Below are 18,830 nucleotides of genomic sequence, written 5' to 3' on the forward strand. Positions count from 1 at the left end.
AACACACAGTTGTCAACTTGTACAGTAGCCAGACTTCAAAGTGCTGCACATAAGGCTGTGATTCTCAACTCTTTTTTTGTTTTTACTTTTTACTTTACTTTTACCCAGTTTGATATGCATTAGGCCACGGACCCCCACTTTGCTCTGGGACCCCAGTCTACACTGTAAAATCAGTGTTCTTTTACTGTAACTGAACTGTATATGAGAGTTACAGACCTATAAGGGTTCATTTGGACCCTTGGTGATCCCCGGACCAGATGTTGAGAAATAGCGACATGAGGAATATCTACACTTTACGCCAAGGCTCTGCAGGAGGCTAGCCGTCTGAGGGTGTGGGGGGCAGAGTGTGAGTGTGTGTGTGTGTGTGTGTGTGTGTGTGTGTGTGTGTGTGTGTGTGTGTGTGTGTGTGTGTGTGTGTGTGTGTGTGTGTGTGTGTGTGTGGCAGAGTGTGTGGGGGGGGGGGTGTGTGTGTGTGTGTGGGGGGGGGTGTGTGTGGCAGAGTGTGTGGGGGGGGGGGTGTGTGTGTGTGTCATGCCGTTCCGTGATTTGATTTGATTTTTCTTTTATCATATAATATACATGTTATAGTTATTATGCAACCAGTATATTAAATAATACTGAATGTGTGTGAACACAAAGAAACGTGTAATACAGCCACAGCAGGTCCATGACATGTTTACAATGCATCTGCTCATCATCATAATACACATAGACATGATATTTTGCCCTCGGCGCATTTTCCTGAACTTAAAACGACGTTAAGAGTCGAGCTAGCATGGTTATAGATGATGTATGTTGTGCCCATAATGGGCTTATGTTCTCTCACATATACCTCATAAACACACGCCGTAGCCAAAGTACATCTTTAAAGTCATGAAGCCATCACACGCCTACAGTAGCGCTCACAATAGCAATGGATAATGATCACCCCCTCAATAATCACTTCAAATTACTGCTGCCATCTGGATGGAGATATATAGTATGTCTATATCTATCTATATCTCCTACAGTAATTTTCTATAGGACCCTAAAATGGAAGAGAGAGGAGCTGAGGGAGAGTGAGTTTTGTCCCCTTTGCCACTGCAGCATTAAACAAACTGCCTCAGCAGCAGCACTGACTGATAATGTTGTGTACTACTGAGACAGTGGTTTTCAAAGTAGGGGCCAATTGGAAAGGAAAATATTTGGGGAAATATTAATAATAATAACCCATCAAGACTTGAGGCCGATTCTACAAATGTCTTCTAAATCCTAACAGTTTTCTGAAAAACCTATGTTGCTATAATCAGTGTTTCTCAAACTGTTTCATGTCAAGGACCCCCCAAAACGTATTTGGCTGCCGACCACCATCTCAAAATATTTTGTTCCAGGGACCCCCAGGAAGCAAAGATTATAGTAAAAAAAAAATGCTTTAAAAAATACATATTCAAAGATCAAAAATAGCAGATCTACAAGCTCATAGTGCGGCACTCGGCTCGAGCTTGTATATCTGCTATTTTTGAATAGCTAAAGTATAAAATAATGCTTTTTAGCTAAAAGAAGAAGCTTTCCCGGTTTTAATGGGTTGAAGAAATTTTACATTAATTATTTTTATTTCAATTCAAATTCAATTAATATGACTGTTGTACTAGTTTAACCACTTTAAACCTGTCATCCCTATTTTGAGCATGTCATTATTGTCAACATTTTTCAAAACCTTTCAAACATTTTAAAGAGCAAACATCTATAAGCTCAAGGTTTTGTTTAAAAGCCATTTTGCAATAGGGGGCTGCAGCCAGACTCTAAGGCTATTTGGTGGTCCTTGGCATGGAAAAGTTTGGGAAACAAGGATGTACACTACACTATATATGTATTCACAGTGTGGAGATTCTGTGTACTTTACATGTATGTTGCTTTGTGAATGGCCTGCATTTATATAGCGCTTTTCTCCATAGCGCTTTACAATGTACTTCACATTCACCCATTCACACACCAATGGCGGAGGAAACCATGCAGGAAACCCACCATCGGGAGCAATTAGGGGTTCAGTGTCTTGCAAGGACACTTCGACACCGACTCTGGGGGAGCCTGGGTTTGAACTGCAACCTATCCGTTTCCCATGCTGCTGCTCTACCTCCTGAGCCACTGTCGCCATGTGTCGAGAGAGCTGTTAAAACAGATCTCCCTGGTCTGGACTTCTGGCGTAGTGGTCCAGGCACCTACCGCTCTATTCTGTGCCAGTTTTCCCAGCCGCAACGCTACCCTTAACCTGATAATGGAGCTGCGCCGCCCCAATAGGTTATTCTAGCACCTGCTCTACCCGTCACCATTATGCCGACGCCGTTATTTGCGCGTGGAGGTGTGCCCGTGGGCGTGTTGTTGCTATATCCCCCACATTGCAATTCTACAGACACACATGGGTACGGCTTGGGGACGGGGGATAGTGGATTCTAGAAGCACCCGCTGGTTTATAAAATCACCCGTCAAGTGCACACAGACACTACAATGGCTTTGTGCGTTGGACCATGAGCCGTGTTGCCAGCCTTGGAGAGAAATAAGCAACCGCAGTCCGCAGGTCTATGAAAACAAAAAGAAGCAACTCTAAGGCCACATGAGCACTTCAAACTACTAACTAGAGCTTTCATATCCCCTAAATATTTCAGCCCGGCTCGACTAATAATTGACAAATTAGACCCAGCCCAGCCCGTCAGTCATTTTTCTAAAGAAGCCTTATTTCTCATTAAATCTTGGTAATTCGTTAAGAACAGGAGTCATTCTACCCTAACAGTCTATATTTTATTTAAAAAACAGCTTGGAGCAAATAGGGCTATATAAATATATACACTGCCCCATAACCATTTTAAAAATGATTATGGTTATTCTATGAAATATATGTTTCATAGAATAACCGTAATCATTTTTGCAATGGAGAAATCACATCCAATGTTACCTTCTGGCCGCTGCCTGTGCTTTCATTTGAAGAAATAATCCAACATTTGAAAAAGACATGAAGAAAGTTCTGAAGATCCATTATTTATGTCATGTTATGGTTTAAACTTTAAAGGGAGCTCTCTACTGCTGCGTCATGACAAGACAGTGATTGATTTGACCTAGGCTACTTTAGCGTTGCGCTGCCCTGTTGATTAATTATTTGGCATCAGCTGTGTAGGAATATATAACTATTTTAAATGGCTTTCATATACTCTTGGGGATCTGACTAATATGACAAGTTGCTTATTGTGAACACAATAGCCTACGCTACAAATTAATTAATATGTGAATTTATTTGGATGTAAAAAAAACTTAGACCCGGCTCAGCCGGTGCCGACGGGCCGGGTCGGGTCCCGTTGGGTTTGGGCTAAAATCTTAAGCACTTAACACATTTTTTATAAGATGATCGGATCATAGTGTGATTTTCATTTTGGCTGCTGTCTCATTAAACCCATGCTGCGGGACGTGCGGGTGAATATTATATTATAGCCTATATTATATATATTAGCCTATATTATTATTATATTCCCCGCGTAAACGCTACGTTCATGACCCCCCAAAATAACCATATTTGAACTGGGGACCCCCCCATTTTGTTTGACTCGGTTCCACAGATAAATATTGTGAAAATAGCAGATCTACAAGCTCGCCAGGCGTTGGGTGCTCCATTGTGGTCTCGACCCACAGGTTGAGAACCACTGCATTAAAAGCTCCAAGCAAGTTACATGTCTAGTATGTTGTTGACCACGTAATGTAATGTTTTTGGTTTAGTGATAGGCTACTCCGTGGCGCGCGCGCGCCTCATTGTATGCTGTCCAAAATAACAGATCTGTAAGCTGTCGACAGACATGACGCAGCGCCGTTGATAGCTTGTATGTCTGTTATTTTGGGTAGGCGACGCACATACGCATCGCAGCAATGTGTCTGGGTTTGAGAGGCTTTGATTGATGTAAACTTAAAGTTTAGCTCTGTTCGGGATTACTGAACAAAGGTGGATGATGAAAGATAACGGGGACAATATGGATGTAAGTTAACTTTAACTGCGTCACTTCAGAGGAAACTATGGAGCAACTTCAGAGATGTTTAAATTACACACCCCTGGAATCCATTAGAACGGTGGAAATAGAACGATAACAGCCAACGTGAGTACATAGGCTATAGACCTTTCCTAAAACTGTCCAATTTATTATACCCATGTGCTACTGTTTGTCTGTGTACCTAGGAGCGTTGTCGCAACATGATGTAATTAATTATTTGGGAGCAGCCAGTGTGTACCAATAGTATACATATTTTAAATGGCTTTCATATACTATTCCGGATCTGACTAATATGACAAGCTTATTGTGAACACAATAGGCTACAAATGAATATAAAAATGTATTTGGATAAAAAAAAAAAAAAAAAGGAAAACAAGCCCAATGTGGCTTATAATAATCAGACCAGGCAACAGTGCAGACAGGTAGATAGGCTAGAGCATATATTGGATCGGGATGACGGCTAGCGCAGTCTTCTCTTAAAGGCAATGGCTTCTGGCACGGTGATTGGTTTTATCATTGTAACGCCCAAACCACACCTATGCATAATGTAACGGGTAGCTCAGGTGTTTGGCGGGTCAGGGGGGTGCCATAGAATACCGAATTTTGCGGGGAAACGCCTCTTGCCTAGTCCGAAATCCCTAATTAGTGGTTTGTTCAAATTCCCCCGTGAATAGGGCCCCTAGTGTCTGGCTCAGTGTAGCCTGACAGCGTGTCACAGGTTCGAGTCCCGATCCCGACGGCCTTTGCTGCATGTCACTCCCCATCTCTCTCTCCCCATTTCCTGTCAGCGTACTGTCCAATCAATAAAGGCATGAATGCCCCCCCCCCCCAAAAAAAATTATCTCCCTGTGGCACAATAAAGTCTAGTCTAATCTAACATGCCCACCTGATCTCATCGGCAATTCAGTCCAGCTCCACTTCAGCTTCAGCCTTTATTTCCCCAAAAGGGAAATTAGGTTTGTGGCAGGGGCATAAATAAACCCCAATACATCCTCATAATAAAGGTGATACGCGGAAAAGTCCATGACACCTTTGCTTTATGGGAGTTGGAGTTGTCAGACTGTTCAGTGTCTTCAAGGCAATAGCGTATTAGGGAAGCGGGCTTAGAACTGCAAAGTCGTCACTTCAGACGCCCGGGCTGGCCTGAGCAAATCCTTCCGAGAGTTCTCCTTTTATTAAATCAAGCACAAATAACACCACTTTCACCCATTCTCGCGCTCTTTTGTCAACTCAGCTGTTATCTGTTGCTTTATATTACTTCCACTCTGCAGACACGTCCAGCCGGAAGAGAGCCATGAATGCTCTAGCTCCCCTTTCTGCAGAAATCACTTGTAAACAAGAAATGATGGAACCTTGCCTGGTGTAATGATGAGAGCCAAAACAAAACAACACAAAAAAAGCAATAGCTGTTGTAATGGTGACTCAAACCCCAAAAAGCTCAACACATGAGGCAAACAATGCCATGTTAGAACCCCTGTATTTTGATAGATAGATACCTTTATTGATCCCGTGGGGGGATTTCAGACACCCAGAGGCAGCACAGCAGTTAAGAGGTACAGGTATAGAGTAAGGAAAGTACTGTCGTATACAGCAATACAAGGCAAGAAAAACACGAAGCACCGTCAATACAGAACAACAGTATGCAATAGTATATACCTGTACAACTATCCTGCACTATGCAGAAAAACAACAACACAAGGTTACAGTGTCTCACTGTATCCCTCCCCAAAATGGCAAGGCAAGTTTATTTGTAATAGCACATTACAAAAACAAAGCAATTCAAAGTGCTTTACATAAAACATTAAGCATTAGGACATCAAGAGACACAAAGCAAAATAAACACATTATAAACGGACAATTGAATATAATAAATATAAAAGGAAGAACAAATAAAACAGAAAAATAAAAGAGTAAAATGACTTTCTTCTGACAGTGCAGAAAAACGATTAAAATATCTTTAGCGATACGCTTCAAGTGACTTGTGTTTATGGCACTGCCATTGCAGCAGACTTAAATGTCAATGTGGTTGTAAAACATACTTTCAACGCTGCTAGGAAACATTTAGTGGCAGACTACACACTGTCATGTCACATTAACAGACAATTTTTTTGTTATAACTTTTTATTTGGAAGAGACAGAAAAAGGATACAGGTACAGTTCAAGTCAAAAATCAAATAAGTTGTTGCATTAATTGCAAATGAAAGACGAAACCAATGGAATTCTATAGCCGATTGCCCAGATCCGACCGCTATGCCCATATATGGTCATGTGCCTACATGGGACCGGCCGACTTCAAACTCGACGTGCGCAGCAGCAAGATCTCGAGGGAGTGCGGTGCCCGCTGTCGAGTAGTTCGGATATCCGGTTGTCCAGAACCGCCAGAAAAGGCTCTAACTGCCAGTTAAGACCTGTTTGATTATTTAATAGCCTCTCTCGTGCGTGGCGAATTTGAAGTCGGTCGGTGGAACGGTTCTCGAGATACGTGGATTAAAGATGTACATTCGTACGTACAGAGATTCCTTGCATTTATTGTAAGATTTGACTCCAAATTTGGCCAAGGTTTGCAAGATCTGACCCCCTATGACTTCCATTACATATATAAAAAAAAAACACCAAACAAATGAGAAAAGAAATGCGTGCACACTAGCAGCGTCAGTGTGCACAAAAAGATCGGTCCAACGGTTTGCAAGATAAGCTCCAGACAAACACACGCGCACACACACACACACACACACACACACACACACACACACACACACACACACACACACACACACACACACACACACACACACACACACACACACACACATACATACACACACACACACACACACACACACACATACACACACACACACACACGAAGCGATGTAATAATGTACTGTACCTTGCACCAGACGGCACTGGCTAACCACAATGCTTGACTAATGACTTGCTCCATGTCTATGAATGGACGATTACGTTCTGGCTCAGAAGCTCTCAGATTTGTAGTTTTTTTTGTCAAAAGGGGACCATTAACTTTCTGGGCATTAAAAAGGGGGCATAAAAAATCTGGGCATTGCAAAACAAAAGTTTTTCTTTTCTTTTTTCCCCTTTTTTTTTCTTAGACACAAAAAACATGGGCTTCTGTGTCACAGCATGCATCTACCTCACATCAGATCACATAATTTTGGTAGCTTAATATGAGTTTATGAGTTTATTAGGATCCCCATTAGCTGGTGCATAACAACAGCTAATCTTCCTGGGGTCCACAAATAACATAAAACATGACATTCGACAGTACATTACAGGACAATGATACAAATAGTGTACGGCGTCAATTTTCCTTCAAACAGTGACTTTCATATCAACCATCACATACAGCTTATTTTCTGATTCCCCATTTCCTTGGAAAGAAAAATTAAAAGAAAACAATAATACTAATAGTAATTTTACAAATGTCTCCCTTTGCTTCTTTTAAAGTAAAAACAAACTAAACAAATACAATCCTAATCATAACTGTGAAAGGATGTGTGTGTGTCTGTGTTAGCGAAAGTGCCATATTCCTGCATGTGTTTAAAAAAATAAAATAAAAATAGAATAAAAACCCTATATGAATGGGTATTCATATAGTATTCATTCATTTATTTTTTTATTCATTTATTTTCTATAATAGATCTGGTAGATATAAAACATGAAGCTGCTGGACTTGTTTGTGCCAGTGTGGGGAGCAAATTTAGAACAAACCATTTTTTCCCCACTCTGTGGCTTTGCCAGATGCATTCCATACAACCAATTTTGACATCTTTACTAACGGCGTGATCAATAATGTTGTTCTCGCTCTGTCTCCCTCTCTCTCTCATCCAATCAGAGGCCCTCCCAAGCACAAGCCCCCACCCCCGGTGAAGCCAGGCAGCTGCACGGAGATGGTGAGTGGCTGTCATGCCTGTGAATCAATGCTTATTGTCATAACGATCATGGTCAACACACACACACAGGCCATTTGGAAAGCCATAATGTGGGCTAATGGCTATCGACTGGACGTCTGAATGTGCTTGCATGTGTCATAATAATTAGTTTTGCTTGTAAAGAGGTCCATTTAGTGGGCACCTTTCATTCTTGTCCTCCCGCGGCCGCAGTTGTCTTTTTTTCTCTTCTCAAACTCTCAAAGTCTTGCAAATGTCTGTGAATTGACAATGAAAGGGATTCTATGCTAGTTCTGTTCTGTATTGGCTTGGCCTTCTAAGATCTATCGCTAGCTCTCAGAGGGCAATGCCTGTGCTCATAGAAACTGGGGTTACAGTACATAACCAACATTTCATGCTGTTACGTTCAGCCTTAAAGGGATAGTTCACCCCAAAAAATATTTGTTTTCTATCAATTACACACCCCTGTGAAGCCTTGAATTCATGGAGATCTTTTTGTTTTGTCATTCCTAAGCCAATAATTTGATGACCAGTGGAGTCTCCGGTAGTAGCCTCAATGGAGACTCCTGAAGTCTCCTACCAGAGACTCCTAAAGTCTCCTACCAGAGACTCCACTGGTCATCAAATTATTGGCTTAGGAATGCGACAAAAACAAACAAATCTCCATGAATTCGATGCTCCATGAGGTGAGTAATCGATAGAAACATTTTCATTTTGGGGGTGAACTATCCCCAAGGCTCACTGGCCTTGTGGGTAGAGTGTCGGAAGCTGAACAAGCTTTAACGTTGTGTTTGTATGTAGCTGAACAAGCTTTAACGTGTTTGTGTGTAGCTGAACAAGCTTTAACGTGTTTGTGTGTAGCTGAACAAGCTTTAACGTCGTGTTTGTGTGTAGCTGAACAAGCTTTAACGTTGTGTTTGTGTGTGTAGCTGAACAAGCTTTAATGTTGTGTTTGTGTGTAGCTGAACAAGCTTTAACGTTGTGTTTGTGTGTAGCTGAACAAGCTTTAACGTTGTGTTTGTGTGTGTAGCTGAACAAGCTTTAATGTTGTGTTTGTGTGTAGCTGAACAAGCTTTAACATTGTGTTTGTGTGTAGCTGAACAAGCTTTAACGTTGTGTTTGTGTGTAGCTGAACAAGCTTTAACGTTGTGTTTGTGTGTAGCTGAAAAGCTTTAATGTTGTGTTTGTGTGTAGCTGAACAAGCTTTAATGTTGTGTTTGTGTGTAGCTGAACAAGCTTTAACGTTGCATTTGTGTGTAGCTGAACAAGCTTTAACGTTGTGTTTGTGTGTAGCTGAACAAGCTTTAACGTTGTGTTTGTGTGTAGCTGAACAAGCTTTAACGTTGTGTTTGTGTGTAGCTGAACAAGCTTTAAAGTTGTGTTTGTGTGTGTAGCTGAACAAGCTTTAACGTTGTGTTTGTGTGTAGCTGAACAAGCCAACAGAGCCTCCCATGAACACAGAGACTGCCCCACTCAGTGCAGGAGAAGTGTACTATGAACCCACTGGAGGAGAGCCCATCACGGTACACACACACACGCACACACACACGCACACACACACACACACACACACACACACACACACACACACACACACACTCACGCACGCACAGTTACTTAAACATACCCACCCACACACTTTCACACTTTTCCTCATCACACGCTCGCTCGCTCACTAAGCAAACACATTCTCTCTCTCTCTCTCTCACACACACACACACACAGACACACACATGCGCGCGCTTGCACGCAGAGCACACTCAATAAAAAACTGATATTAAAAAAGCAATATTATGTGTTTGATATTTGGGCGTCACGCTCTCATTAATTTGAATGTGAAATGACACAAAGGTGATGAGGTTAAAATATAGACTGTCAGGCTTAATGTGTGGTTATTCTCAGCCAAATTAGATGAACAGTTAAGTCAGCTGTGGGGTTTCTCCCTTCCTCAGCGTGTCAAATTATGTGGACAGAATGAGATCGTGTTTAATGAAGGGGTCATTTTCTTTAATGCAGTCACAAAACTTTCCACTAACCTCTAAAAGTTGTCACTCATAAATTCCACCAAACTCTACAGTATCACCACCAGTGTTATATTTAAAATGTCATATTTCACCAAGCGCCATTTTTTCATTGTTCATAATTGAGCCTTCTTGTTTTGTTATTGTTTTTCTCATAGTGAGGGCTAAATGTATGGACTGTACAGTATGTGAACTGTTCTATTCTGTCCGGCTGGTCCGGCTTCCCCACTTCACTCCAGGGGTGTCGATTAGAACACAGGACACTGACAACTTCACTCCTTTAAGGGTTTTTACTGAAGACTTGAATGAGCACAGTGCAGTACAAAGTTTGGGTGCAATAATACAGAAATAAAACCACTATAATTAGAGCAGCCAATATCATATCAATCTGACAAAGGCATTGTGCTTGCATACTGTACAATACATCATGAATTACTGTAGACTGTAAGCTACATACCACAATGAAATTAAATATATCACCCTGACAATGCTTGACAATAAGCGGCATGCATAGAACATGTATTATAATACACATATAACTTATCAGAATGAACTATGAACTACAGGCCTAATGCTCATTGTTCAATTGCACACGTGATGTCATACTACAACACAAACGGTAGAACATAAACAATATAGGGCTCAGTCACTAAAAACTGATGCACATATAATGAAATCAAGCAAATAAAGAAACACTTGTGTATCGCCACCATCAGACTACCCGCACTACCGTCAATCAAACATGACCGACTGGCACAAGCATAACGTTTACAATACAGGACATCAAAGGGCACATTCAACACACAAATAAACAGCATATAAAAAAGGAAAAACACAGGACATTTTTCATGAATGCACACAAAAGCTATGGATAAACTTGAGCATGACTTCTTAATTTAAACTGCAAGACACTTCTGACTGATGCAAGAGGAGAAAAGGGGAGAAGTCTCGTTCACTAATTACCCGGCCGCAGGTGCATGCTCGCACCTGATGCCCCACGCACACACTTAACGAGCACACCTGACCTCGCTAGCGGTCAGCCTTTTTATACACAAATTCTCCCCAATTTAGTTGTCGCCTATTCCCCCCATGTGTGAACAGTCCCTGTCACTGCCAACCCTTACAGTCTTGGGGAGCGTGTAGACAACTACAGTAGTACGTTTCTTTTGAGCCTTGCTGTATGTAATAGTTTTGGATTTTTCATTTTAGTTTAGTTTTAGTTTGTTTAGAATATTTTTTTCTAATTCAGTTAGTTTTAATTAGTTTCTAGAGCGGATTTGCTAGTTTTTACTAGTTTTTATTTTTGAAAAGGCTAATTGGTTTTAGTTTTTTTTATAGTTTTGTTTATTTGTCAGGTGCAGGATTGAAAGGTGCCATACGATGGTGCCGACAGCTGGTGTAAAACTGGTACAGCGAAATAAATAGATTAAGATGTTATATCATCCCAAAAAGCTTATAAATAAATTGACAAAAACTAAAGGGCATTTTGTCTATCATTTCAGTTCGTTTTAGTTAGTTTTGTAAACATACAATACAGTTTCAATTAGTTATCGTTTTTTTAATTCTTATTCTGTTTTTTATTTATTCTAGTTGTTTTGTTTTGTTTAGTTTTTGTTAACTACAGTATAATAACCTTGGTATATATGGGCTTCCCAAGCCTCTCTGGGCCTCCAGACCAATTCTCAACCCTGCCCGACTCTTTGCACTGCACTGTATCTCTACAAGGACTGAAGTGTAGACTGAACTTTAACTCTGAAGTATAGATTGTTGCGTTGTGTGAATGAGATATACAGCTGTTTCAGAGCTTTAGCTTAGATCTTAATGACCCAAACAGCTCTCCTCTCCCCTCCCCTCCCCTCCTCTCCTCTCCTCTCCTCTCCTCTCCTCTCCTCTCCTCTCCTCTCCTCTCCTCTCCTCTCCTCTCCTCTCCTCTCCTCTCCTCTCCTCTCCTCTCCTCTCCTCTCCTCTAAACGCACAGAACCTGGATGATGACGGCAACAACCCAGGAAGCGGGGCTCTGAACGGTGGTGCCCCAGCGCTCTTGGAGGACAATGTCAAAGAACACAAAGCCCTCGAAAAGGACCTGGAGGCGGCCAACCATGACACGCCGTCCGCCAACATTGCACGCGGGGAGAGCTTTGTGTCGGCCGCTATGTACGTGTAAAGCCATGTCAGCTGGAGAACAACATACAGTACAAGACGTATGCAGGCGAGTTCCACATCATCTACAGTGAAATGACAGGAGAAGCAGAACACGCTTCAGATCAACCAATTGTAATTTACAAGGATCTTCTTCTTTTATTGACTTGGGAACCTCGAAACTTTGACCTTTTAAATTTGAATGTCGTTTTTCTTTACCCGATGCTTGTTACGATTATGGAGGAAACGTTTCCTTAAGTTATTTGTCCATCACTTACCCTGAAAATGGCTATAGCTTTGTTGGCATTTCTCTCCTGAAACATGCGGGGGAATGATTGAGCCCGTGCTCCCGTTGATTTATGTGGGTCGTACACTCGCTGAGACGCTAAATATTTCGAAAACCATCGACAAACACGTCGCCAAGACCGTTGTCAGTGTACTCAATAAGATCCCCCTACTTACAGTACATCTTTTTATGTCAGTCCAGGCCCACTCGACTGCCTGCTGAGCTCCAAAGCAGGCAGAGCTAACAGTAGCTCACAGGAGCAAACAATAGAGCTACGATACTTGCAAGCTTCTCCTATTGTGTAAGCACCCACTCACCACATCATTCACCACACACATACCCACAATTACACTTCTGTCAGGAATCACTCACGTCATTAACCATTTATTGCAAATGGAGATGGCAGTAAATTTGGGACTTGACGGTATTTTTTCTTCTCTTGGGAATACTCCCGGCTGCAGCGATACAGGATAACAACGTGAAGTGCTGTACACAGCACAGGATAAAACATGCAGGTTTGCGCTGCATAATCCCCCCATGAGGATTAATTTACAACTGAAACCCATTCAGGGTTTCGTATAGGGCAGAACTAAAGCAGGTGGAGGCTGGGGTGGAGGATGTTATGACTTTATACACGTGAGCACAGAGAGTGAAAGTGAGCGTCAAGTCATCTTGATTTTGGCTACCAATCAGTGCACTGAGAGAGCAATGGAATTGATGGGCTAGCTGTCAGCTGACACAGATCTACAGATCTAGCTTATTTATTAGAAATAGACTGAACTGCTGCTACATGTATGAGGAACCAGAACAAAATAATTTTACTCGTATGTACTTGTACACAAGATTGTCTGCAAGATTGTGTGACCCTGTATATTTTAGAAGGGAACATTAGTTTTTTTTTTTTAAAGCAAGGCACAATGAAAAGGAAAATTCCTGCTAGGAATTTCATTTTAATTTCAAATTCATGCTGTAGTCCTTAAGATTTGTTTGATTGACCATGTGAGGGTATCCTTGCAGTCTTGCTCAAGTTGGAAAAAACTCTGCCCTCAAATGATTAATCTGAAGTCACAGCCATAGAGTTGTATTAGGATTCTAATGTGGTCGCAGTACAGGCAAAGCACTGAATGACCCAAATGAATGGATGAAACCCCTGCCGATACCGAAGGCAACCTTATCATTTGGACCAATTGCTCAGAGGGGGAGGTTGGGGAACACAAGAAAGACAAACTTGAACGCCTGCACACATTGCACTGAGAACACTGAATCCTGCATCTCTTTGCTCCTCTGTTTTCCTCTGCATCTTTTTGCTCAAAACGTTCCACTTCTTACTGAGTATACTATGGACTTCAGGTTATGAATGGTATTCCTTCTAACAAGCCATTTTGAGGTTAGCTGATGTGCCAATGGGGAAAACTATTCACTGTAACGTGCCGAGCATCTCGCAAAGAATATAAGCCTGGAATTCAAAATGTCAAGTTCTCCTTTTTGCATAATTTAGACAGTCCAAGGTGTCCAGTTAATCTGATAATATCTGGGAAGTCAGGTGGACATGATGTTGACTTTTGGTATGTAGATAAACTGAATTATTCCCATGAATTTACTACGATACAGCTATTTGCTAGTACTCTGGTGTGATGTTAGCAAGTAGAAATGTACGCCACTAAAATGAGGCAGCAATTGGCATTCCCAGTGAATCAGGCATATTATAGCATATGCAATCTGATATTTTGTGAAATAACCATATAAAAGGCCACAAAATATCACGTTTCATGTGTTTACTTGTAGAGTAATAGACTACCCTGAAACAGGGTAATCAAAACAACCATGAACCTGGAATGAGCCATTCTAAATTCAGTCCCATTCCAGTTCTTTGGCTAAAACATCAGTCACCCACTGCGGTCTCACAGCAGGGGCAGTCAAAATACTGTGTTTGAAATCGTTTTCAGAAAAAAACACAGCGGTTGGTTGGGCTTGAATTACATTCAGTGCAGCTGTCAGCTAAATTGGAGTCCAGGAAGTACAAAGCCTCTCGTTCATCTTGGCTCTCCGGGTAGGTTCAATTAATCACTCAAGATGTTTGAAATTATTTCAATAAAAAGTTGGACCTCAGCAATGACTCTGATAGTTGGCCTTCCCCCTATACTTGCCAAGAAAAATAGAAAAACCCCTGGCAATGGTCCAATAAAACGGCATTCAGCCTTTATAATTATGTTGTCATAAAAAAAATGGACCTCTTCCCTTTGCAGCCCAAAACAACTGTCAGTGCACTGCACTCCTCATTGCTTTTGAAGCTCAGTAACCTGGCAACACATTGCAAGTGTTGAGACTGCGATTCATACCTGCAGTTTCAGCTTGCAAGAGGCTGCCTTTTTGGGAAGACTAAACACAGCATCTTGGTTTGCAGACTAGCAGATCCCCCCCTAATATCTAAGCAACCATATCACAAAATCTTGTCCAAAAACAGAGATTGTTTTTTCAGTGTGTCAGTCATAACATTCAGCGTATATTGGAAACATACTGCCACTACTGCCATTTTAACAGTCCAGTTAAAATGGTCTTGCTCTCCAATATGTGCTGAACATTTTACTTACAGGGGTAAGTAATATGGAATAATGTATTTTGTAACTTAGCCGACTGTCCACATGCGATAGCTTTGTGCGAAAATGTCACCGATGATGAGCAAGAACTATGCCTAACTGTATGAAATTGGTCTTTACCAGATGTCAAAGATTATGAAATGATCAACAAACACTGTAAATACTGTTGATGATTAATATATTGTTGGTGAAAATGTGTACACATAAAAAAAAAGAAGTGTAGGTGTTTCCAGTGCCTCTGTACAGGGCAAAGGCGATTTGTCAAAATGTCAAATTGCGAGAAAAAATAATGTATATTACTATTTTACTTTTGACGGGTAAACTGAGGTTGTCACTTAAAAAAAACAACACTATTTTATTTGAATATATAAAAACAAAATGGTGTGGATTTTATTCCTTGTTCTTATTACTCTGCATGGCATGATCGATGGCTTGTTGAAAACACTTTCCCAAGGCTGTTGTTGGCGGAATCTCCTCTCCATTTTTCACAGCCAAATTTGAATGTCTGAAATGTTTTTCTTCTGTAGCCCATCCCATAGCGTTCCTCTCACTCACTCACTCACCATGAACGTTCCCATCGATGTCGACAGGGCGGTGGAGAGGGAAGTTTGTCATGCAAAGGCTCGGCAGGCTGTCTCATTGTTGTGCGAGGCCGACACGTAGCTCGCGTGATATCGCTATCTCTCACCAACACAAGAGTGCAATGCACACACGCACACACACACACACACACAACGCACATACACACGCGTGCACACACATACACACACACACAGCAGGCATTCCATCTCACTTTCTCGTTGCGCTTCTGGCTGAGTTCTTCGTTTTGCCCAAGAGGTGAGAAGAACAAATCTCGTCGAGGTGATAGACGGTGGCAGTGCTGTTGTTGTTGTTGTTTTTTTGTTGTTTTTTGTTTTAAGGAAATAACGGAGCACAAAATCACAACCAAAAGCACATATACTTGCCATGTGTAGATAATTTAGTTTTGTAAATAGATGAATATGTGTGATATAGTTCAAAGCAAGGAGGACGTGGTAGACGGGAAGACGAAGCAAGTGATTGGACATAGCATACAAAAGAAAAGGGAAAGAGACAAAGAAAGAACGTTCACTGTCTTATACCTATTTTAGGTACAGCACTCCTCACAGCATTCACTCACTGTCTTCAAGGTCGCAGCATCAATGCAATATTTCAATTTTGTTGTGCTTTTGTTATTTGTGACAATCATGTTTTTAGAATTATCCGTCACTATAGCTTTGGTGGAGGAGCTTTGGCCTCATTTTTGCCTTGTTTTTCTATGTTTTTTTTTGTATGTCTGCTTTCGTGTCCAAATGTGCTTTGAACAAAGGGAATATCTGCATGCTGCATGGACCTATTAGGTTAAAGCTAAGTCCTTGTTTCGCAAGACGAGTCGAGCCTAATTTATACTCCGTAGTACGACGGTGTCGCTTGCCGAAAACGTGTCGCAATGCGAATTAACCACTTAAAACCCAGCATCCGTATCGGGGAAAGCTTTCGCTGAAAATAGCAGATCGACAAGCTCACAACGCGACGCGCTGCGTCGCGTGGTGATCTTCTCGTTCGGCTATTTTCAGCGAAAGCTTGGCCCATAACAGAAAACAGAAAAGACACTAGTATAACAACCGCTCAACCATATGGGGTTTAAGTGGTTAAGCTTCAGGGCAGTAGTACACGCGTACCGCTATCTTGACTCGCTAACACATGCAGTGTCAGACAATCACACATAGGACTAGGCCTACTATGTATTTTAAACCGCTATACCACAGATGAAGAAAAGCTCTCGAAAAGGGGAGAGTGAATTGTGATTATAACTGGTTTTGTTTTGTTTTGCCATTTTATTCTGCAAAAGAATATTTTTTCTTATCTCGTACAATTCACTCTCTGTGTTTATTCAGTCAAATACTGCAGCATACGGTACATGCACAATGTTTTTATGCATTTTTGCCAATAGTCACCATTAAAATTCAGCAAAACAAAGACAATTATTGAGAACCATATGCCCCAATGACTCAGCAAACCGTTAATAGAGCTGCATTTCTGCTATCTGCCTCAGAGCAACCTTTGGTCACACGCAGCCGCAGAGCCCAAACTATATAGGGCGCATTTAAAAGAGTTGTTCCTCTGAGGGCAGTGAGGAATGATTAGGTTTAAACGGGTCTGGGTTTAAGCATTTCAGTCCTAGCCCCCTGGAACTGAAGTTGTTGTTCAGAATGGCAACTATCTGTTTACCGCGGCTGTCCGTTTATTTTTAGTGCGGCGCCATTAGCTTACTGAAGATTAAATAAGGAAGTGGCGAGGGAGATATTGTGGGCCCTTGGTGATTTCAGCTGTATTAACTTTTTATATCAACAAGGCTCTGGTTCTAGCACTTCCATCAGAGAGGCTTCAGGGTTGCGGTTTCTGCCAGGCGCTTTGCTTCATCTCCGTGCTCCCTGTGTTATTACGTTTGATGCCAAACGTACAAGCTGTGAATGATGCGATACATACTTAGTGTGCTGAATCACTTGCAACCCCCGTTCGGTCGTTTTCTCTCCCCGCACTGTTCCTTTCTTCCCCTCATATGCTGTATCGGTTCTCCCCATTTATTAACCCCCCACCCCCGCACTTTCATTCATCGTCATCACAGCTTTTCATCATGGAGCCAGACGTGCCTTCTTTACGTTATTTTTAGCCTTTCATTTCTCACACCTCTTCTTTTTGTCTGAACAGTGTGATGAGAGGAGAAAAAGGAAAAAAAACTTGATGCAAGTATAGAGCAGGTGGGGATGTGGGGGTCACCTTTGATGTTGGCGATGCTGAAAAACACTGGAGATGTAATAATTTTTGTGCGTTTTATCTATCTTCTTTTATGTTGTTTATCACAGACGTATATTCATTTTGTATTTGCTTTTTGGGAAAATTGTTACTGTACATGTTTTACAAATCATTGTCTTGTCAAATAAAATGTAAGCCAAAAGCAGCGTTGTCTCGTTCAATTACTGCTTTGTGTCTCTCAATCCCTTCTCTGCTGGCACTGTGCAGACTGGAAATACACTGGAAACCTGGTAACTCAAATATCCCTGTAGAAAACAAAAACAAGCACTCTAAGTCTGTATAATGCAGTTTGCCGGGTCACGAAGACTCATAGTAAGAAAGTAATAGCCAACATTCCGAAGTCCTTCTGGTACTTTCAATTCATACACACGGACAGTCACAGCGTACATGGACGTGTTTCGGCAACAAGCCTTCCTCAGCGTGTACACGCTTGAAAAGTTGTGAAATGGGACATTCTGCATAATGAGTACTTTTACTTTTGTACTTTTAGTATATTTTTATACCAATACTTGTGTACCTTTACTCACGTACATTTTTATTGCCGGACTTTTACTTGTAACATAGTAGGCCTATCTACATATTGACACATTTACTTAAGTAAATAATGTGAGTACTTTTTCCACAACTGACTGTACTTTTGCTTCCACTTTTATTATCTGTCTTCCGGACTCAGGGTCACATTCGAGTTGATTGCCGACAGTGATTTCTGCTGTTCAGCTAAGCCACTGCAGTTCATAATTGTGACGAGATAAATTGATGTATTGTTGCCAAGCATTTGTTCACTCGTGGAACTAATTAGTCGTATCGCTAGGTTCATTGTGGGCTCAGACAGGTCCTGATCTCTGACGAGATGGAAGGTGAACGCGGGGAGCGTCTCATGTCAAGAGATGTTTGACTCAAACCAATAAGGGACACACCGTGATGTGACGGAGGTTAATATTAAATGGTTTAACAGTGATGACAGCCCACCCACCAGCAATTAGAGCATTGTTACAGAACGGTTGTTGTGAGCCGTGGATGGATTATCAAATGCCTTC

General features: G+C 41.5%; 1 protein-coding gene across 1 annotated transcript in view; it reads left to right on the forward strand.

The window, feature by feature from the left end:
* Window positions 1–17,923, forward strand: part of pvrl2l (PVR cell adhesion molecule related 2 like) — a 352,833-nt gene extending 334,910 nt beyond the window's left edge. The window contains exons 8-10 of the mRNA XM_080442924.1: window positions 7,861–7,918; window positions 9,343–9,438; window positions 11,915–17,923. Of these exons, the coding sequence (XP_080299050.1) occupies window positions 7,861–7,918; window positions 9,343–9,438; window positions 11,915–12,100 (340 nt within the window). The 3' untranslated portion in view covers window positions 12,101–17,923. The remainder of the gene's footprint in view (window positions 1–7,860; window positions 7,919–9,342; window positions 9,439–11,914) is intronic.
* The last annotated feature ends 907 nt before the right edge of the window (window positions 17,924–18,830 follow it).

The sequence above is a fragment of the Gymnoscopelus braueri genome (genome assembly GCF_963280865.1).
Source record: "Gymnoscopelus braueri genome assembly, chromosome: 11".
Classification (NCBI taxonomy): Eukaryota; Metazoa; Chordata; class Actinopteri; order Myctophiformes; family Myctophidae; genus Gymnoscopelus; species Gymnoscopelus braueri.